We start from the raw sequence: 22725 nt of genomic DNA, 5'->3' as shown, positions 1-22725 counted from the left end.
AAAGATTTTAGAGACTGTAGTGCATTTATGCATTGTTAGGAGAATCCAGCTGACGAATTCTAAAACTACTTCCAGGATTTAAAAAAAAAAAGGTCAAACTCACCAAAGTCTAATACAAAAATAATTCACAAGCCAATTCTTCGTAAATCTTCTATACTTTGTGGTACAAAACATAGCCTATCACTAAGGAAATCGAGTGCCTCTCTTCAAGGCATCCAGTAAAGTTGTGTGTCTCATTGTTAGTCTGCAAGAGTAATTGTTGCAATTAACAAAATTATTTCATTGAAGAAAGAGAAGTGTTTCAAGTTGGCTCAGGAGAAAATAATCTAAAAAGAAGAATACAACATTTTTTCAAGGTGCACAATGCTTCTGGTGTTCTGAAAAGGCATATATATTCAATGGAATTGAGGCTACTCAGCACTTGGTAAGGGCTGACCCAAATTTGGGTCCATGAAGTGCAACTTGGCCAGCACACCTGGTTTTGCACCTGTGTTCTTGTGGAAAGTAAAATGGGAGTTTGGCATAGAGAGGGTGTCTGACAGGAAAATGTTCTCCATCTTTTATACAGCTGTTGCCTCTGCTGGGACTTAAGAGAGAGCAAGGTTTCTGCTGACTCAGAAATAAACCTGAGAAGCCATTATTTTTACCTGCCAGTCTCTCATTCTGATTTCATATTGGACAAACAACTTGAGCTATTAGATAAAAATGGATTGAGAAACTTGGTTCTATTCCTGGCTTTTCCTTTCACCTTATGTTTGTCTTTGATCTTCTCCTCTTCATGTTCCTGTTTCCCTACATATATTGGATATTAGGAAAAATTTCTGCACAGAAAGGGTTGTCAGGCATTGGAACAGGCTGCCCAGGGAAGCGGTGGAGTCACCATCCCTGGAGGTGTTTAAAAGACGCATAGATGACGTTCTTGGGGACATGGTTTAGTGGTGGACCTGGCAATGTTAGATAACGGCTGGACTTGATGATCTTAAAGGTGTCTTCCAACCTAAACGATTCGCTGATTCTGTGATTGATGTGTTCCTTGGTAAAGGGCTTTGAAATTGGCACATAAACAGAGCTAGATGGTAGCAGTACTGACGACAGGTCTGAACCTAGTAAGCTGCAGGAAATGATGGATCGCACTTTATGTGGCAAAAGAAATATGATTTTAGCTCCAATTCAGATTCATTCCCACCAAGCCTTGAGACTGTATTCACTGCAGATCTTGTTCTCAGTCCAGGCTGCCAGTGTTTCTGCCTGCGTACTGTCCTACCTCGCTCTAACGAGTGTTGTACCTTAAAACTAATGTGTACTCAGTTTAAACCCATTAGATATCTTCCTGGTCATGAAGAACTTTCTGTCCTCATTTCTTCTCAAAAAGGGATGAAAGACCCCTACTTTCCTAAATACAGTGAGAGAGGCAATTCAGTCTTTGATTGAGCTGTTTCCTTTAGTTTATTCATTTGTTTTTCTTTCCCAACAGCTCTGGTTTACACACAGGTGACAATGTTACAAAAACAGGACCTGTGGGCCTTCCAGACATGAGACAAGTGCCAACTGTTGTGATCGAATGCGATGACAATAAAGAAAATGTGCCTCATGAAACCGACTATGAAGATTCTTCCTGCCTCTACCCAAGACAGGAAGAGGAGGAAGAGGAAGATGAAGATGAGGATAACTCATTATTTACAAGTAAGACTCATTTCATTTTTTCCTTCCCACTTATTTGATTTTTCATCAGAACTCTCAGTACACAAGGGAAATACAAGACCTCTGAATTTTCGTTCCTGAATGTGGCTTTTGCATCTTTCAGGACTTGACTACATGGGGACACCTGATAAATTAATCCAAAATAACACGTAGTATGAATTTGTAGTGATTTCCCTAATCCACATGAATCCCTGTCTGGGTAGCACTCAGACAGAATTCAAATGAGTGGGTTTGGCTTATATTAGTTCACTTCCAAATTGATTTTTGGGTTCATTTTCCCAAGTTTCTGTCATGTAGAGAAGCCCTGTCTTTGTCTTAAATCAAGATCAGCTCAACAGAGTTACTTCAGGATGATGAAATAAGTGCCACTGATAGAGAATCAGAGCTTTTATAGATAGGAAGTATTAAAATCTTGTCAGAATCATAAATCTACACGTACTTTGAAAGGGGTCATGATCAGAGAATTGGGCTGAGATAAGAAGAGGGTAATTGATAGCCACATCACAATTACAGTCTGGAGAGGGACCTGTGACCCCTTCCTGACCTGAGAAACCCATCACCTGCCTTGGTGTGGCATCATAAGACTGTCCCATGAAGACAAGATACCATACTTTGTGAATGACAACTGCTTGTCATCCTGCAGTTTGAACTGAAGTTTCAGGCCCTTGGGTTTCTTTTCTTTGGAAAACTGGAAGCAGTACAAACAAATGACATCCTTTTTAAAACACACACAAAGAAGTTTCTAAACTGGGCATATTTCATCTCAGATTCCTCCCTTACACTGCAAGTGAAATTAAGCAGTCTTTACTCTTAAACTAAGAAACAGAGCAGAACTGCACTATCTTGCACTCTCCTGCCACAGCCCAAAACCTCTCAGGAATTTATGTCTTCTTGTCTGCTTGTGTCTGTCCTCTCTGCTCAGACTGCTTTGGATGCAAGCCTAGGAAAGCAAGTATGGGCCATGAAAGGCCACTGGTTTTCACAGTTTCCTTGCCACTGTCACTGCCTGAGAAGCAGTGTCAATTAGTATACTTAGAGGTCTGTGCTGCTTCTGATTGACTTTGATTCCTTATAGTGCCAGCCTGGATGTCTTGATATTACATTGCAAGACAGAGAGATACCTCTCTTTCCACATGCTGTAGCTCTGCTGCCTGCCCATATTCTGACGCTGAATTATTCATTCCATTACATGGTTCAGAAACACTGTGCCAGAGAAAGTTACAAATGCTACTAGCAATTCTGACACAAGCCCTTCTCCTCCACTCCCCTCTATGAAGGAATATTTTAATTTCTTTTTCCTGTATACTTACCAAATTCAGCTTTTCCTTATTATGAAATGGATTGGGTTAATTGAGCACGTGCAGTTAATTGGCACCTCTTTTCCCACAGTCCATACCAGTGTAAATGAGAGCCTAGTATCCTCCCTTGGCTAGTACTTCTTTGCCTGCTGCCTTCGGGAATGAAATGATGACACCTCCTTTGGCAGAGCCTCTCCTCTCTCCCACAGGCTCCCTGGCCATGAAAGTCTGCAGGAAGGACTCTTTAGCAATCAAACTGAGCAACAGGCCCTCCAAGCGAGAGCTGGAGGAAAAGAACATCCTCCCCATGCAGACTGATGAAGAAAGGCTCGAACTCAGGCAGCAGATTGGGACAAAGTTAACAAGGTAGGAGACAAATGTTTTTCTGACTCTTGCTTTTGGAAATATGCAGTGGGATGCAGTTTTTATTCTTAGTCTGTAAACGCTTGACATCTGTTTGTTCACAAGAGGAAAAGCCATGGTGGCAGGAAAAAGACTGTAGACATTATTTCTGTTCCAATATAAGTTCCCATACAACACCTTATTTCATTTTCCCTGGCATATCCTATGGGTTCTTTGGTTGTCTAAAGTATCAGCATCAACTATGTGGATTTGGTTGGTTTTGGTGCACCATTGGGAAAAGTTCAGCTTTGATAATGTTTTGAAATGTAGCTACAGGTGCCATTTCATAGGCAATTAGTTTGGCCAAAGGGCGAGGGTGTAACTTTCTCTCCTGACTGTATCTTCCATGAGTAGCTAAGTCTTTTCCTGATCCAGAATACTTACATCCTTCAGTACATGCTTTTGTTGGGTCAAGTCGGACAGATTTGCCCTGTCTAGACTCTTCCTTCTTCACAACAGTGTTACTCAGTAGTTCTTCTGATTTTCTCTGTTGTGTGGGGTATAGAGGGATAGCCATTCAGGGCAGAAGATTTCTGCCAAGGAATAGTCAACTGGGGTCAGGTAGAAATGTCTAAGAACCTCCTGTGTTCCAGCCATGATTTCTGTACTCAATTTAATAGTGTTACGTTACCAACTTGATGATACGCAGAGCTGGTGAATGCTGTTAGTTGCCCACCAGTGTGATTCTGAGAAAATCACAAGAAGTCCAGCCAGTTTTGGGGAATTTTCTCCTGGGTTTTCTTTTTTTTTTTTTTCTTTTGATGGGAAGAATAAGGAGGGAACACCACTACCACGTTGTAGGGACGGGAAGAACAGGTGCTTCTGGTAAATCCCTCTTTCAGCGTTTTTTCTATTTTTTTTTCACGGCCTCTTTTATCACCTCTTCAGAATAAACTGACCACATCTTTCCAGTCTGTCTTTGAAAGTCTTTGTGCCAGATCATGCTTATGCTACTCCAAGACCTGTTTAATTGTCTATATTCTCACTGAAGGGCCTCAGCAGTGCTGCCCAAAGCTTGCAAGGTGGTGCTGCACTGTTGCTGGCACTGTAATTTTTCAGTCCAGTCTTCATTCACCCTAACACCTTGTTAGACTGCAGCTGCACATGGAGTTCAAGGTCCCAAAGAGCAGCACATGATGGCAAGGTCCCAGTGCTCAAATGATTAAAGTTGAACCCTTTTGAAGCATGGGAAAAGTTGAATTTTTTGTCTCTTAGACTATCTGACTGTGCACTGCTTGACTTTGCAATGACATTGAACAGCATTTCCACTGCGTTGCACATTTGCCTTAGGTCTCTCAGAAGTTTACAGCTCTGTCTGATGAAGGTAAATAGTATCATTTGCAAACAGTGACTCTGCAGAGCTCACTGTGCCCCAGGTGATTTTTATTGTAAACATTTTGTATCTCACCTCTCCAATACCTGTTTTTTCCCCTTTAAAGACTGTTTCTTCAGCATATCTCTCTTTAACAAGGGAAACTAATTTTGTCAATACCCAGAACCTTTCCTGTGTCAGCCCCATATTCTCACAGTATTGTTGTTTGTTTCTCCAATTACATCTGTACTCATTCAGTCTGAGGTATAATGCTTGACCTTGTCTTCTAATATAGCTATGATTTAGGGGCAATTAGAAATAGTTCCAATAATTAAAACTGTGTATATTACAAGCTCAAGAAATAGCTGAGCCACTGCTGTTTTGTTCCCATTTTATACCAGTGTAACATCACTAAAATTGGTAGAGTTTCAAAAGCCTTATCTGGAGTAATATAGTTGCCAGTCTGACCTTTTAATTGCTAGCATTTACAATTTAGTATCTCATCCTTTTGAACAGTTAAAAACCATCAGGAACTATGAGGAGAAAACAACTTTTCTTGTTTGTAATATGCAAAAAGCCACCGACACTTCAGCAGCAAAAAAGGAGGATGGCTGTCTTACCAGTGCTTTGTATCTGAATGTGATGTATCCATGTGCACAGATTAAAATAGAGAAAATATTTCAATTTGGACAGTATTTTTTTACTGTCCAGACTTCATTACTGAATCCATCCTTTGCCATTACTCAGTAATTGTCACACAGTAATGCAAATGCCAAGCAAAATTAAAGTAGTGAAGCATTTATAGTCCTTAGAGAAGATGCTAGATGCAGACTATAATTGCAGCTGGCAATTTTGGATTTCAGAGGGATTTGTACTGTTCTACCAATGATCCCCTGTGGTTCAAAATAGCCAGCCAATGAAATCGCATATATTACTTACAGAAGTAAAAAATGCAGAATAAAAACTTGAGCAGATAGTTACTGTCTGTAATGGATCAATGAATTTTCACCAAGAGGCTGATTAGGATACTTGAGTATTTATGCATAATCCTCATAGTATTTAGCTTGGAAGAGCTCATTGGCTGCCACATTTGGCAGATCAGAATTTAGTACTATAAAGAGAATATCATTTTTAAAGATGCTTATAGCCAGGCATATTGAGAGACTGACCATTGACATATTGTGTGGGACCAAAATCATGCCAAGTGTAGTTTCTCCAGCCTTAGTAGAGTTGCACCAGGAATCGGTTTGGCTCAGAACTGTTTTTTCCTGTTGTGTTGAAATGTAGCTTAGAACCTCTGAACCTCAAATTAGTCCCAGAAAATCGTTATGACTTTATTATTGCATCTGCCAACTGGTAGAGAGACTCCACAGCAGACTTCACCATGTTGCCTGTTTCCCATGCTGGGGGAATAGTGCCTGGGCTTACACCACGCCAGCTGTATGGGTGAGGCTGCAGAGACCGCATTTTACAGCAGAATCTGGCCCACCACACACCTGAATATTACCTCAGCCATGAGACAAATTAACACCTTTGTGCCTGTCATCAACACTTCACATGAATTTAGTGCTTCGCTGGTGTGCACCCTGTGTCAAGGCTCAGCAAATGTCGACCCAAGCAAAAATGGAGCTTTTTGCCCAAGATGGCAAAATATGTCCTAGCCAAGTAAGGATATCCCATGTGACATGAATTTCAGCCACATGAACAGGCCACTGCCCCATAGACTATTTCCTGGCAGTCCTTACGCAGCAATTACAGCAACTAATTAGACAACCTCCTCCTCTAACCAAACCAGAAAGGATGACTCCAAAATGTGATACCTAGTATGAAGTAAGAAGCAAAAATAGTGAATTAAGATGCAGAACTTCATCTCATAACCGCATGTGACTTGAGGATAGGAAATGAATGCTAGAGGCCTTGTTCTTGGCTGCTAAAACCCCTTACAACTCCATTAACTTCTACTCTGAAATGCAGACCTTCTGTGCTAAGTAAATCTCTTCAGTGGGTATGTTGGGTTTTTTTCCTGCCTGCTCAGCTTCTCCCAAATTCCTCCTCTAGTGCCTGCACAGCTTCACAGCTGCTCAATAAGTGTGTATAAGTGACCATAAGACAGAAAGGAGAAAACAGGAGGAAAACTAGGACTCTGAAAGTTTACAAGCAGAGGGAAAAGACAGGCTTCTGCCTGCCTCCCTGGCTGTGTTGGATGTACTGCAAAGCACTGCTTGCCCAATTATTCAGGCTGGAGCAGGGGGCAGGAGGATCTAGATTTTGCTTTCCATGGCTATCAGGGTGAGCAGAGTTGGGCAAATCTGGGCTGTGACTATGAAGCAAGGACTCAGGCTCTGGATCTGAGGTTGGAGGTTCTCCCACGGGCAAAGATAAAGACATGGCCCATCAGGAGCCCCTGATGAGGAGGAGGAATGGCACTAATGGGTGATGCACAGCAGAACTGCAGGTCTCCCAGAGACTGAGGGCCTGTCCCCTGGTACTGAGATGGGTGTTTCAGTGCTGGTCTTTGCACTTCTGTTTCCACAAAGAATCAAAATGGTGGTCATAAGAGACCACACAGAGTTCTTTGATCAACATATTATTTAGTAAGTGTGAAATCCCTTTAGAAAAAAAAAAGTATCTATATAGTTCTGTATAGCTATACACTGCACCAGACTGTTCTGAGGACTTTACACTCCCTCAGACTGGGAAGACCTGGTTTCTTTGCATGTCTTTCACAGTCTTTCCAATATCTTGAGACAACGTGTGTTTTTAGACTATGGCTGATCTGCCATGCTTCCTATGAGAGTGGCTTTCTAAAGCACTCAAGTCTTTTCTGAGTCTTTTAGCCCCCAACTCTAGTGAAGGTGCTCATTAGCGGTTAGATATAGCAGTACTGAAGCTGAGATGTTGGTCCACTGCTTTTCAAGAATGCTTGGCAGTGTCCTCATCTTTTTTCCCTGAATTGCTTCCATCATGGCTTTTCTCACCTGCTAGAATAGGATGATCTAATCATACAGGAAGTCTGGTAATCCAGAATTATTAGTATCATGTTACTAATAATCCATGTTAAGGCGACTTCTCAGTATTCACGGTATTATCACTGGTCAGCATCATGTCCATCTCAGCAGTACACTCCTGGCCACCTCAGGGAAGAGGGCGGGCTGGCTGCAGGGCACAAGGCAGGTGAGATACATAAAGGCTGTCCACAGCCGAGCGGTGTGTGTCAGAGAACCTCTGCCCATCACTGACACGTGCCACAGGCAGCCCAACACGATTTTGCAGCCCGTGCTGTGCCATTGCCAAAAGCTGTTGGTTGTAGGAGTCGTGTTTAACCCAAGGCCATGCCCAGTGTGAATGCAAAGAGAGATGGGGTTGGGGGTTGCCCTCTGCACATTAACTAAATAATTAAATAGAAAATAATTAAATTGGAAACAAATAAAAAAGGAAGTAACTTCTTGCAGTGTCCATGCACTACCTTTTGTCTCTCTTATGACTTTGAGAGGTGGGCATCCCGTTGCCTGACTGAATCCTGTGAGTGTGTCACTGTATGTGTTCTGCTGGCTTTAAAGCAGTGAATCAATGGCAAGCTCCTCTGTCAGGTATACAGTAGTGCTCTGCCTTGTTTATTGTATAGCCCTGGATTTATTCACTGCAGTATGTTATGGGGTCCTGTCCTTACACCAGCCAGCAGAAAATCTTGATCTGAAGCAATATAAACAATATACTGCAAGTATCATGAGGCAAAGGATAGGAAGTCTGAAAACAGATCATAGAGACACTGTCTGTGTGCATATGGCTGCAAATATGTATGCGTGAGATACGGACATACACACCTGCTATATGCATTTATAGTCCCATTGATGCTTTGGAAATAGTACCAAGACGTCTGTGACTGAGAAATGCAGCATGAAAAGTCATAAATCTTTGTTATGGTGTGGCAGGTTTGACAGATGTTGGTCGCCTACTGCGTTGATCAGAAAGGTAATCTACTCTACCCATTCCCTGATCAATACTACGTCTTCCTCAGCTGTACTGAAAAATACTGCCTAGAAAGAGAAATCCTGTGATGAGATGAACTTTGTGAATTCCCACAGATATAAAAATTGCCATTGATTTTTAAAATGTCTTAAGGTTTTTGGACTTGTTTACATTAGGTGCTAGCTGTCTGTGTGTCCCTCTGCATAAGGGAGAGTAGTCAGGAGAAAGAGCAATAGAGTATGTTTGTAAACAGAAAGAAGAGTAGAAAAATTGGACAGTTTGGGAAAAGGATTGCACATTCAGCATCACCATAAAGGTGACAGAGGTATTACCAGTGCTGAGAAAGGTTCAGTCTGCAAGGTTTGCACAGTCATTAAAATGTACAGCCATTCCTTCAGAGGCCTGGAGGGGACTGAGAAGTCTGAAGTCATCATTTTTATTCACTAAAAAATTAGGCTGTGAGAGCAGATTCAGCTTTTTGAAGTGGTTAATTATTTAAACAGCACTGCAGTCCCACTGAAGGGAGAGTTTATTCAGCCAGAGGATGGCAGCAAGATGGCTGAATCTCCTCATGGCCGTTCCCCACCCAGCGCCGTGGAGACCATTTTGTGCCTTCCCCACCTCCGAGTCATGTAGGGACAAAAAGAATGGGCAGGCAGCAGAATTAGGCTTTATTCACAAACCTCGTTTTGTTGGGTAATGTGAGACAATTTCTTCCTAATTAGCTCTGACGTCTGCAATTCTCACACTTATTGTTAGCTTCCACTAATGAGGAAAGAGCAAGTGCCTAAAGCAGAGCTCATCCCCAGTGGCATCGCCTGCCCACGTGTGTGGAGCCTGCCTCTTCACATGTTGGGTGCTGGGGATAAATTACACGGAAAATGGGATTGTAGTAAACAAGCTCATCTAAATCCTGGATTAGAGGGGACGATGTGACAGCGCTAGATGCATGAATGGGGGTGATCGAAAGAAGCCGCAAAAGGCTGAGCCTGGGTTTTAGCCGTGATGATACCTAGGGAAAATGGCATTTTTTCCCCTTTTAGTTTAGCTTTGTGAGGGAGCTGCACATTTGTGAGAAACCCCAAGGGAGCTACCTAAATTGCCTTTACCATCAGGAGAAAGGCAGAGAAAGCATGTGATTATCTATGGGTGACAAGCTGAAACCAAGTTATCATTACACATCTGGGCTCAACCGCCAGGAGTAAATACTCTGAGCAGAACTGATCTGGATTCCATGCATGGGTACGGATGGGAGATGGGCTCTCAAGGCCCTTGTCAGCCCTCTTTTCTGTGACTGATGTCCTGGTGAGCTCTGTTGTGCTGAAAGGAAGGGTGGCTTTGTAGTTAAAATGCTCAGGGAAGGCTGCGTTTTCCATGGGCTTTCTGACCTGAGGCAAGCCACTGAAATAAACACACACACACAAATACATATATATATATATATATATTTATTTAATTTTGTGTTTGTTTGTTTGTTTGTTTTAAGGTTTGTTGGGGTCTCTAAGTGTACATATGTACCTATGAACTTTTGAAAATTCCAATAGTTGACAAACGCTCTTTGACAGCAAAGTTTGTGTGCTTTCAAAAAACCACCCAGATATCAGGATCTCTTCAGATGCCTAACTCTGTGTTTGAGTAGGATAAGGATTCTAATTTCTGAGCACGGTTTGGACTTGTCTCCTTATATTAGGAGTTTTCATAGCTAGTATCATCATCCATCACAGAAAAGGACAAGTCTAACATCACAAATTATGCTGTTACCATTGTTTTGATATGCGTTTCAACCACTAACAGTATGAATTTGCTTCATCTGAGTAATTTGCTATGGCAAAAGGTCAATGGAGCAATCAAGGGAAAGGGGAGGTGACAGCGGGTAATGTCACCGCAAGGTACATCGCCTCTACGTGCTCCCTTGTTTGTGAGATGAACAGTGTCCTTGACCTGTGCTCTAGATGGGTCCTGGCAGGGTGACCTCTCCTCTGTTTCAGCTCCACCTCGGGATGGCATGAATCCCTGACACCACCAGTTTCACTCAACCAGGGCCAGCAGATATTTTGATATGTGTGAAAGCAGAGTGGATATAATCTGTCCTTGGGCAGATATGTCTCTGTGTGTTAGAAGGTGGGGCTGCAAATGTGCAGAGATCATTTATTTGTGTTACTATGAAGGAGGAGGAATGTCATGCAGAGGAGAGGAATGCTCCTAATGGTGGGCAGGAGGCAGCAGGAAGCAGCATTTGAGGGCAAGTCCTCCCCAGAGGCACTTGTGTGGCCACTGATGAAATGGAAAGTGTTCGCCCCGTGTCAAAAGTTCATTTCAATCAGAGATGTCGCCAGTCGAGGAGGGCATTTGTTATTCCTGGGGTCTGACACTGCTCCCGTTGCCAGCTCTCATGGAAGCAGAGCGTGTCTCCCCATGCTGTCGTTGCAGCATCTGTTTCTCCCATCCTTTCTCTGCAGAAGCCGAGGCAGAATACATTATGGGGTTACCATTTCCCCTTCATGCTTCCCATTCTCTTCAGCCCCCTGACGCACTCTGTGTTTTTGAGTCCTAACTCGTGCTGTCAGCGCAGCCGAGACAAATATATTTAGTCTACCTTAGTTTCCTTTCCAGTTTCAGGGGGGTGTGGTATCCTCCATTTCCTGCCCCAAATTGATTGCAGTGTTGCTTTTAGTTGTCAAACCACTGTCAGCTTTTACCTCAGAGGAAGCCACATTTCTCTGCTGGGCAAAATAATTCATGGTGATATAATGCAAGCTTGTGGCAGTAATGAAATAACATATGTCAGTAATCAAAGTAGTCTTTTATTTCTCCAGTAAACAAGATGCTGTGTGGAGTCCACACAGTGCTCTCTTCTGACTAAAAGAATGACAAATATTAATAAAAGCAGGTGAAACAAACACAAGCTAAGAAGTAACTCATTCAAAATGTTACGTTCTGGCTTTAAAAGAGAAAACAAAGGTGGTTTGTTTGTTTTTCCTCTTGCTGGTTAATGCTGACAAGTTTAGGCCAGCTCCATTAAGAACTAGCTCATAAATTTCCATCTTGAAAAACTCTAGCCATAAATCTTAATGTTTTGTGTCTGCTGATTGTAAGGAGTTAATCACAAGCACAACAGTTGCTCAGAGTGGATGACCTTGTAATTTCTGTAGCGGAAACAGATCAAATGGTAGTACAAGTAGATAGAAGAAGCAGACTAGGAGGAATGAATTTCACTTCATAAGCTGATGATTGTAAAATAGAGAAATTGCTTTTTGAGCAAAGTATTTAACCTGTCTCAGAAGTTAAAGTTTGCAGATTTTTTTCCCCTTAAGTGTATTATGGCCTATTTGACAAGTGCAGATTAACATAGGTAATCCTTGTAAAGAAGTCAAACACATAAAACAATTTTTTTATCCTGACTCAAATTAGCTCTTGAATATATATGTGCTCATATATGTGCTCCGTGACTATTACTGTGAGCACAAGCAGGACTGCTAGAGAAATGTCTAACTTGTGTGCATCGTCATCTATGTCCAGAAACACACAAGGTTCATATGCCGGCATAGTATGTGAGCAAACAGAGGTGACTTCTTGAAGTTGGCCCTGTAGTAAATAGGATTTCATGTATATATGTTCATTATATGTGGGATTAAATGTCTTTTGGACAAATATACCAAGAAAGTGAATATACTTACCATTATACCCAATACAATTATATAAGGTTTGAATTTTGCACATTTTCCCTAAGACATAGTGTTAACACAAGGATCAATTAGAGATGAACAGGGATCTTTTTTGCATACGGGTACAAAAGTTACAACTGGTCCAAGGCAAACGCAGATGAGAACTATGCTCATGTTTCAGTGCACTGGGATTCATAAGCACTACACAAACCATATGTGGGGATCAAAACTAAGTCCTTAGCCTCAGATTTGACCATGTATAATTACCATTTATGTTAATAATATTAATGAAGTGGGAGTGTTCTCATGTGTACTAGACCACATCAATGTATCTCTAAGTATGCAACCTGTAATATTCATTGCTTGCCTTTCTGATGATAAATAATTTTCAAACCAGCAAAGTGCAGGGAAAGCACTTTAGCACCGAGGTAAATTCAGGAAACCGGTTCTTCACTGACATTCCTGAATTCAGGAGGCAGCAGAACTAATGGTTCATCAGTATTTAATAAAATAAACATTCAATATATTGTATTTGCTAAATGAGCAAGCATCTGTAATGTCAGGCTTGACTGTTTATCCTGCAGAATATTCGAGTTGTTCAGCATGCTGGAAAAGTCTTCACAATTTCCTTTGTTGCCATAATCATGATAGAAACTGTCTTCCTGCCTCCCTGCAATCAGCTGGCACTGATTTAAAAGCCAGCCTTGCAAGCAGGAGCCCCTGATCTCAAACAGCAGGGGCTGCAAAGGCACCGGTCTGCGCCTTCAGTGGGGAACAGGAGCGCTACCTGGACCAGGGCCCCTTCTCCTGCACGTGCATGGGGACCTCAGTCACCTGGTGGGATGGTGAATTGCAGCATTTGGGGGACCTCAGTCACCTGGTGGGATGGCAGATGGCAGCTCGGTTGCACCCAGGCCCTGTGGGAGATCTAAACTGCAAGTAAATGCTATCCTCAGGAGGCTCTCACTGGAGCTACAGGGAGAGGTCCTTGGCCATCTGCCATGAAGGTCTTTTCACAGCTCCATCAGTTGGCCCACCTCCAGCTAAGCTCACAAGCAGTGTGAACAACGAGCTCCTTTGACCTGTTTGGCTGCACTGGCCAGTTGGAGCAGCCAACCTGTGGTCCCTGGCTTTCCTAGAGGACTCTCTTCTCCAGTGCAAGGACCTCCCTACCCCAATAGCCAGGTTTCAGCTGTAAAAGAAAGAGCACAGGCAGCAGAAATCAGTTTGTTTGGAGTCAGGTTTATGGGAAGGCTTGACAGACTGCAGCTGCACATCAGTGTCTCAAAGTGGGGAGCAACTTCCCTGGCAGGAGTTTGGTGCCCTCTTGAATCTCCCCAGCAGGGCATTCTCTAGCTGATTCTAAAACCTCCCTCTGCGCCCTTTCAGAGGAACACCTGACTGATGTCCCAGGGTCAGAAAAGCCCCTTCCCTTTTCCAGGTTAACAACTGAGTGTAATGCCTGGTGTCCTTCACCCTTGGATTGGGCCAGAACCATTAACCCTTCCCTTGTTTAGGCAGGCTGATATATAAAGCCTGTAGTGATAGGACAAGGGGTAATGGTTTTAAACTAAAAAAGGGTAGGTTCAGACTAGATATAAGGAAGAAATTTTTTACAATAAGGGTGGTAAAACACTGGAACAGGTTGCCCAGAAAGATGGTAGATGCCCCATCCCTGGAAACAACCAGGTTCAGGTTGGACAGTGCTCTGAATAACCTGATCTAGTTGAAGATTTCCTGTTCATTGTAGGAGGGTTGGACTGGATGACCTTTAAAAGTCTCTTCCAACCCAAACTATTTATGGTGATATTCTGAGACAGAGAGACCTGAGCAATTGCAGGGATCATAGAGCTATGTGATACTCTACCATCCATTTCAACTTCCCTCTCAGTCTAGCAAAGATAGTCTAATAATATACTGCAGTTAGAAGAGCTGCCAACATTTTATAGTGCACTGTTAATTCCAGCAAGTTAAGGGCTCCATCATGTTTCCTAATGTAACAAGACATGAAAAGAAGCTTTGCAGCAGGGAAAACGTGATTTTTGCCTCTGAGACCCACCAGTCATGACATGATTTTGGGAGGTAGTTTTATTCCCCTTTCTCTTGGCTAATTATTCTCTTCAGAGTCTTTATTCTGCCTTATTTCTCCTTGTATTTCAGTAGTGCTAGTAGCCCCCTCCACCCCACCCAGCCCTGCTTCAAGATACTGTACAGCACTTGGCCTTGGTCTGAAGGATTTAGGAGCAGATACGAAGAGAGTGAAGGGGAAATGCAAGGCATCGGTGGGGGAATGCTGGGCATCACAGCTCACTTCTCACAGCATTCTCCCTGGTTGTTCTGCACTTGACTGCCTCAGATTTGATTCTCCCACCTGCCCATCACTGTACCTTGCCTTCCTCTCAGTTCTGTGCACTTGTCACCAGACGTGTCATGTTTTAACAATCAGGGCACGTGTTAAAATCTTCAAGAGAGAGCAATGCTGCCTCACTATTTAGCGTAAAAGTATACCAGAAAGGATTCATTTGACCCAGCAGTACTAAATATTTAGTGCCATCTTTATTTTCTTTAATCTTTCTTTGATCAATCATGGCAACTGGGAGAAGTGCCCAAAGACGGGAGGAAAGCAAATGTCACTCATATATTCAAGAATGAGGGCTCAGGGAATTGTAGACCAGTCAGCCTTACCTTGATCATTGGGAAGGTGATGGAGCAGCTAATCCTGGAAATCATATCCAGGCACGTAAAGGACAAGAAAGTCATTAGAAGTAGTCAGCGTGAATTCGTAAGGGGAAGTCATGCTTGATCAACATGATGAACTTCTACAATGAAATGACTGGCCTGGTAGACAAGGGGGGAGCAGTAGATAGTGTCTATGTAGTCTTCAGTAAGGCTTTCAACATTGTCTCCTATAAGAGCCTCCCAGTGAAGTTGTTGACATATGGCCTGGATGGGAAAATGGATTGAAAACTGTCTGAATGGCTGGGCGCAGAGTCTGGTGATCAGTGTCACAAAGTCCAGTTGGAAGCCAGTAATTGGCAGTATTGAACCCAGGGGGTCAATACTGGCTCCAGTCCTCTTTAACATCTTTCATTAATAATCTGGATGATGGGGCAGAGTGCACCCTCAGCAAGCTTGTTGGTGATCCAAAACTGGGAGGAGTGACTGATGCATGGGAAGGTTGTGCTGCCATCCAGAGGGATCTTAAAAAGCTGGAGAAACGGGCTGACAGAAATCTTACAAAGTTCAACAAAGGCAAGTTCCAAGTTGAGGAGAAACAACCCTATGCACCAGTATGTGCTGGGAGCCAATCCGCTGGAGAGCAGCTTGACAGAAAAGGATCTGGGAGTCCTGATGGAGACCAAGTTGGGCATGAGCCAGCAATGTGACCTGGCAGGAAAAAGGGCTAGAGATATCCTGGTTGCAATAGAAAAAGTATTGCTGGCAAGTCGAAGGGGTGATCATTCCTCTCTGCTCAGCACTGGTGGGGCCACACCTGGAGTGCTGGGTCCAATCCTGTGCTCCTCAGTACAAGAGAGACATGGACATATGGGAGAGAGTCCAGAGAAGAGCCATGAAGATCATGAAGTGACTGGAGCGTCTCTCCTATGAGGAATAGCTGAGAGAGTGGGACTGTTCAGCCTGGAGAAGAGCAGGTTCAAGGGAGATGTCATCAATATGGGCACAAACTGGAACACAGGAGGTGCTGTGTGGACAGTAAGAAACATTTTTTTCACTCTGCGAGTGACCAAGCACTGACACAGGTTGCCAGGGAGGTTGTGGAATCTCTCTCCTTGGAGATATTCAGGAGCCATTTGGACACACTCCTGGCCCTTGGTAGCCCTGCTTGAGCAGGGGGTTGGACCAGATGACCTACAGAGGTCCCTGCCAGCCTCTACCATTCTGTGATAGCACACGGCATCAAAAGAGCTGACAAATTCTTCGTGTATTAGCAACATCTTTGCCTTTTGAAGTGCACAGTGTTGTTGGCTGATATTTTCATGTGCCTTTGGCAGTGCAGAGTGGCCAAGTTCTGCCTCAGACTTTCTTTTTCCAAATCCTGACTCCTGTCACTCCCCACAGTCTAAAGTTACTGTGAACATGTCTCATAATGCTATTCTGATACAATGCTTGACATATTTCTCCTCCTTTGGGTTATTACACAATGGCTGCGCTGGCACAATTTAGCCAGGTCACAAGCTCTGACAAAAGCTTGTCTATGACATGTAGACCACAAAAGTCTCTAGCTCATTTCAGTTCCAAGAGCATATGGGCTTAGCCCTTGAGACCAAAGTCCTCATGCTCCGCTCCATGGAAAAAATTACCAGGACTCAGTTTCTAAACAGGAATGTCTCACAGGCACCCCGTATTCACATGGAAATCAACTCCAGATGCCCCGCTTCCCTCAACAAACATTTCTCTCAGCCCTGCACCTCCCCATCCCATCAGTCTACCTCTGCCATAGCAAAAAAAAAAAAAAAGAAAAAAAAAAAACAAACCCAGAGTCCCAGTTTCACTTCCAAGAATTTTTCAAATTCCTTGCAGCTTGTATAGCTCTTTTCTTCTTTTCTAGATATCCCAAACAGAATGTAAGATCTGCTTTCAAAACGTCCTGTCCCTGGGTGGATCCAGAGACAAGAAACAGCAATTTGTTGTTCTTTCTCGATTTGAGCAATTGGGAGCTTGCTCCTCTCAGAAACAGCGTGTAAGGGTGCTCTCTGCTATCTATACAACAGCAGTGATCTCCAATAGTGCAGAGTACAACAATTTTCTAATGGCTCCGGTGAGAAATCGGATGCAAGCATATATTTGGTGCACATTTTGCCAAAAGCATTGGTCATAGGAGTTTGAAAAGCTGACCTCTTCTGTGACAGGTGGTGTTCATTAGTGGGGCCCAGCAGAGCTGTCAAGCAGGAGCAAAATTGTTATTAGCACTAGGTAATCTCCAGTCATGAGAGTGGGTTTAACACCCAATAAACTATACGGTACAGATGTAAATTCTATGTGCTTGTAAAGCAAAACACAAGTCCACATGGCTGTGGCCAGTGGGGGCTGGAAAGAGGGACTGAGAGAGTGTATTCTTTTACTTCACCTCCATGCTCATGCATGAGAAATTGTGCATTTTAAATTAATCATGAAGTTGAGAAAATCCAGGAAGCAGGCACTGTATCTGTTTGCCCAGGTCATCCTAGCCAGCATGTTTTAGTGCAAATTTGCAGCCCCTCGCAGCAGTAGGCACAGTTTCCAGTTTTACAAACACTTCGTGCATCATCGATACACGTTCAGAGGGGATTTTGTCAGGGTGACTGTGCTGATTCCCATTGCTACCTCTGTCCAAGCCCCCTCTCCTTGCCTTCATTGCAGCTGATTATGCAGAAAACGAAAGGCTGACACAAAACCAAGGCATTGAAAGCCCAGGACAGAGGTATTTCACTCCTGGCATCCGAGTGTACCCTGCAGGGAAATCCAGGCTTCTCCTATGGCATGTCAGCAGCCATGAACAAACTGCTTGTCTTGCATACAAAACATGTTAAATATCAACTCTTTTCAGCCTCTCTGCTTGAACACCAGCTGCATAAACTCTTCAGACCAGGAAGGACCTAAAAAAGCAATCACCCAATTTAAGGCAAGTCTTTCCTTAGAGAACAAACAATCGCAAAAATGTCAGTTTTAGTAGCACCCTCATTTGAAATGTCACAGGGAAGACATCTACAACACTGTCTCAATGTCTCTTAAACAAGAAGTGAAGTGCCTGAAGTGTAAAGAAGGAATGACTCTTCAAGTCAGCTGTGCCAGGAAGACGTTTCTATCCCATTTTGTGTAAGGGAGATGGAAGATGTAATTGGGCATTCCCTCCACCTCAATATTTCAACACCAGCTCTAGTTAAGGACAAAAATAATGAAAAGAATACTGGTCTCCCCCCAGCAGCTAGGTTGTGGTAATGAAGCAGGTTTTTACATTGACAAAGTGTCAGAGGGAGCTGGGGAGTGTGCAGGCAAGAGCACAAGCAACTGATACTAGTCAGAAAACTAAGACTGGAGAAAATTCAGTAGGCATTGAACTGAGCCCTTGAAACTTCAGGGAGAACATGAAAAAAGATGATGTCACATTATGCAGAAGATTAAGAGAAAGGCTAAAGCCTGTTCAGCGTATCACAGGGTTTTTACGTCTCTCTGGAAGTGTTTTGTTTCATGGGTTTTTTTTGTTTATTTTAAAGTTAAGAGTATTTGCCTAGAAATAGGATCTTTGTTACTTTGGAGATTATTGATTCATGCTGCTAATTCCTTATTCTATGCAATAAGCCTCTTTGTAAGATTCCATTTGTTTTACTGTGGAAATACTTACAAAGCAACAACAACAACAAAAAGATTATCGCTTTATGGTCCACATTTAGCCTCCAGGTAATTATGTGCATCTCGGTAACTTCAAGAGAAGAAAAGCCAGATGGCTCCTTAGTAAAAAATATCTTGTCATGCTTTTAGGCCATTAGATTTAAACCTAAAGATGATGATATAACTGTGAGCAAGTAATGTCTAATATCTTGTCAAAGTAACAACTATGCAGTTTCCTAAGGCGTGGGGCTTTTTAATTGTAACCAGGTGATTTAAAAAAAAAAAAAACCTAGCCACTTTTGGTATTTTCTGTCTCTGGTGCAGCATATTTTCATTGATATTCCATGAGACACTATGATTTTTTTAAAATATTTCTGGGCTTTGCTAATGCATAGAGGCAGAAGTAGGTTCTGGCAATGAAGGTGTTAAAACATACACTGTCTGGAAGTGGACAGGTTGTGTTCTTGAAGTGGTGAGAACCTACACCATGGGCAAATCTCTGGGTGGGGTGGTGAAACATGAAAATCTCTAGAAAGGTAAGAACTTAATTCTAAAACAGTGATGCAGATACAAAAGAAACAACATTGTAATGCCGGAATTCAATTTTTCAACAGTTTTACTTATAACGCAAACTTTTCACCCAGCCCTAATTCTTAATCGTCAAGTGAACATTTTAGGCCACAGCCCTTGCAGTGAATCACTGCTGTTTATCACCTCCCTTTCATGCAATCTGAGAGTCTGAAATCCCTCTGGCACAAAATAGTTAATCACTCTTAAAGCTCTCAAATTCGTTCACTTCCAGGAATTTTCCACTTCAGTAACAAGACCAAGTGTGGGCACTGTGCTATTTCCCATGTATCTTTTATCCCAGAAACTGAATTATAGTGGTTTTGAATTGCTAACACTGCCAACTTCTGTTATAAAAGCATTTATTTGGAATTCCTGTATTGTGGTTGTTCTGAGTCACTGAGTATTTTAGCTTTTGATTCATTTCTCAGAAAGTGGAGAAGTTGCCTTTTTTTTGACATTACTAATGTAAAGTGCCTGTTTGGAGATGAATTTGGTTTCTGAAGTATTGTTCGTTTGCCTTTTTTCATGCTGGCACTGGTAAAATGGTCTATAACAAACTAACACGGTCAGGGGATATTCATAATTCCTTTTCTCTGTTTTTTGAGTGATCTGTTGTTGCTGCAGTAATAGAGGAGACTTTTTCCAAGTTGGCCATAGGATTGTTGAGCATGCCATATGCAAGCTGGTGAAGCTCCCTGCCCAAATTTCCTTTATTAAACTCAGGTTTTTGCATTTTGGACTGAGATTTGCTGTGATGGTCAAAGATTATTTGGACTGCCAACCCAAATTGGTTTGTTTGTTTATGTGTTTTAAATGTCCCTGAGTTGATATTTTAGGATTAGAGTTGTGTTGGTGCATATGTGAATAAGGAGATAGTGGGCTGTTGCTTTTTTAATTAGGCAAATTGCATACTGACAGTGGTATAAGTGTACAGTACCTGCTAATGCACAGGCTATGTACATACAGTCACTGTGCCTCATATATAATCACCATGTAGTCACTGTGGTCCACAGAGACCCATGAGGAGGTTGGACCTTCACGCTAACTAAATATGAGGAAGATGTTTCCTCCATTACGTACTTCAGCACTTAACCCTTCCCCAGAGCCACCAGCTGCTTCTCAGCGTAGGCAAAATTTAGGTTTATGGCAGCTGCACATTTCTTAGAAGAGGACCCTTAGTGGAGAGGGAAAGATCAGTGGGGTTTTAGAGGGTTTTAGGAGGTTTGGGGCTGTGTTCCCATTGTCATCCTTCAGCCTCCCTTCACAGTTTCTTCCTTGGTTCCATAGACCTACTTGCCTAAAGCGATGCTTTCTTCTCTCCGTCCCTAGACCACTACACATGCACAGGAATAGCTTCTTTATTCCTGTATCACGCAATGCTCAACCATGCGAGCTTCCCTGAGCACCAGGAGCCAGGGCGGGTGGGACATGCCAAGAGGGAAGGGGGATCCACTATTCTGACTCTTGCTTGGAGATGGCTCTGCTCTTCACAGAATCATAGAACAGTTTGGGTTGTAAGGGACCTTCAAAGGTCATCTAGTCCAACCCCCCTGCAATGAGCAGGGACATCTTCAACTAGATCAGGTTGCTCAGAGCCCCGTCCAGCCTGGCCTGGAATGTCTCCAGGGATGGGGCATCTACCACCTCTCTGGGCAACCTGGGCCAGTTTTACTTTTTGGAGTGTAACTTTACTGTAAGAAGCAGCCGTGTGCTGTAGCGTAGAGGGATTCCCCAGATTTGTTTAATCCAACGTGCTAAAAACACCAAGGGGTGGTGTCACAACTCCAGTCACAACTGACTTGGTTGGGTGACAGAGCTGAAGGGATCTGGGCCCCTGTCTTAGGTCTGCCCTTTGGCAGAATGGTCCACAGGATAGTCCAGGAATCCCTTCAGCAGCAGCAGGTTGGGGAGACATTTGCAAATACATTATTGGCGATCTGCTCTCCTACAGATCTTCCAAATGCAAGGTTACACATCAAAACTGGGTAAGTGCAGAAGATGGCAGGAGAATCACACAAAGACTAGTGTTTGGAGGAAAAGAATATTATATTTCACCAGCAAAAAGTAACTTACTGTGAGGACTAAGGCAAGTACTGTTTCTAAGGGTTAGCATCTCGATCTTTCCTTCAAAAATGCATCTTTAAAGACACGTTGCTGCTAAGTATATTTGTTCAAAGACACAAAACCAGATTACTGTGGAGATTTTAAAACAAACCAGACACAATAATGCCTATAGATAGCAAGCATATCTGTTCAGCGCAGACTGATTTTTGTGGTGCCTTTTTATTCAAGTTACTCAAGGATTGACCTTGAACCTGTGAATTATGATCTCTTTAGCTCTGTAAAATCAGCTTTTGGTTCAATATTATTACTTTTAGAGAAGCAAGTGTCTTCTCACAATGCTCTACAGACAACAGAAGGACAATCAGTAACATTTTAGAACATTTTTTTCTTTATTACAATGGGTCCTGACACCCATCTGCTTTTTCTGGCATGCTCTAGATTTTCAACCAGCATTTAGTACATTTTTCCCTCTGGTTTTCTAGTGCTCAAAAATATCCCATTTTAATTGTTCCAAAAATATATTCTTGATTTAGATATATAGTAAATTCCCTCCTCTAAGAAAGATTGTTCTTTGTTTCCTACTGCAGTTCTTGGATATTTTGTTCTTGGGATTAGGATAAGAGATTTGAGAATTGATGCTGCAAAGCTCATGTGGTATATCTTAATTCTGCCATACCCTTTTTAAAAGTCATTTAAACTTGTATGATCGTGTTTTATGTGAACAGCCAGCATTTGGCTAAAAGGTTTGATGTTAATGGAACAATACAGTAATGAAACAGAGTAGGCTCCATTTTAGAGTCTGAGGTGCAAGACACGAGCTTGCATGATCTTGCAACATTCCACATATCAGTAGGCGTTTTTCAGCTAGTATTAGTGAAAATGGTGCTGAAATCTGAATTTGTGTGTCTAGCACTACTTGGCTTTATCTTTAAGAAAATAATGAAAAATTAAGTAATGCCTTGGGAAAATGCAGGTGTCTGCATTGTGGTACTGTGGTCTAATGAAAGACTGATGGCTTTCTTATGTCATTATTCACACTGTTTCTACTCAGAGTCATAGGACTATCTAGTCATTCCTTTATTTCTTTTCACAAAATACAGAGTTCATGGCCCAAGATCATTCTGCTTTATGGGGGCATTTTAAAGAAATATGTTCTAATATATAATAGGCAAGATTTTAACTTTATGCAGACATAATGAATTGTAAAAATCTACATTTTGAATATGATCCTCTTTCCCATGAGAAACAGCAGCCTGGGCAGCCTTTTCTTTCTTGGGGAGCTTGTAACTTTCCCGAGAGTAAATTGAAATGATAATAAATCAATCTCTCAGTCAGCTGAAGCAGAAAAGACTGCATTACTTGAGCTACAAGTCAAGAACAGATTCACATGAGCTAAAGAATGAGAAAATAAATT

The 22725-nt window shown here is 42.4% G+C and overlaps 1 protein-coding gene across 12 annotated transcripts in view; it reads left to right on the top strand.

Moving 5' to 3' along the window:
• PHACTR1 (phosphatase and actin regulator 1) overlaps positions 1–22725 on the top strand; it is a 333399-nt gene that overhangs the window by 279170 nt on the left and 31504 nt on the right. For all 12 annotated transcript variants that reach the window (XM_065052406.1, XM_065052404.1, XM_065052402.1 and 9 more), the window contains 2 exons: positions 1475–1683; positions 3209–3365. In XM_065052406.1, coding sequence (XP_064908478.1) covers positions 1475–1683; positions 3209–3365 — 366 coding nt within the window. The remainder of the gene's footprint in view (positions 1–1474; positions 1684–3208; positions 3366–22725) is intronic.

Source organism: Columba livia, chromosome 2, assembly GCF_036013475.1.
Source record: "Columba livia isolate bColLiv1 breed racing homer chromosome 2, bColLiv1.pat.W.v2, whole genome shotgun sequence".
NCBI lineage: Eukaryota > Metazoa > Chordata > Aves > Columbiformes > Columbidae > Columba > Columba livia.
This window is presented reverse-complemented; position numbering and strand designations above follow the sequence as displayed.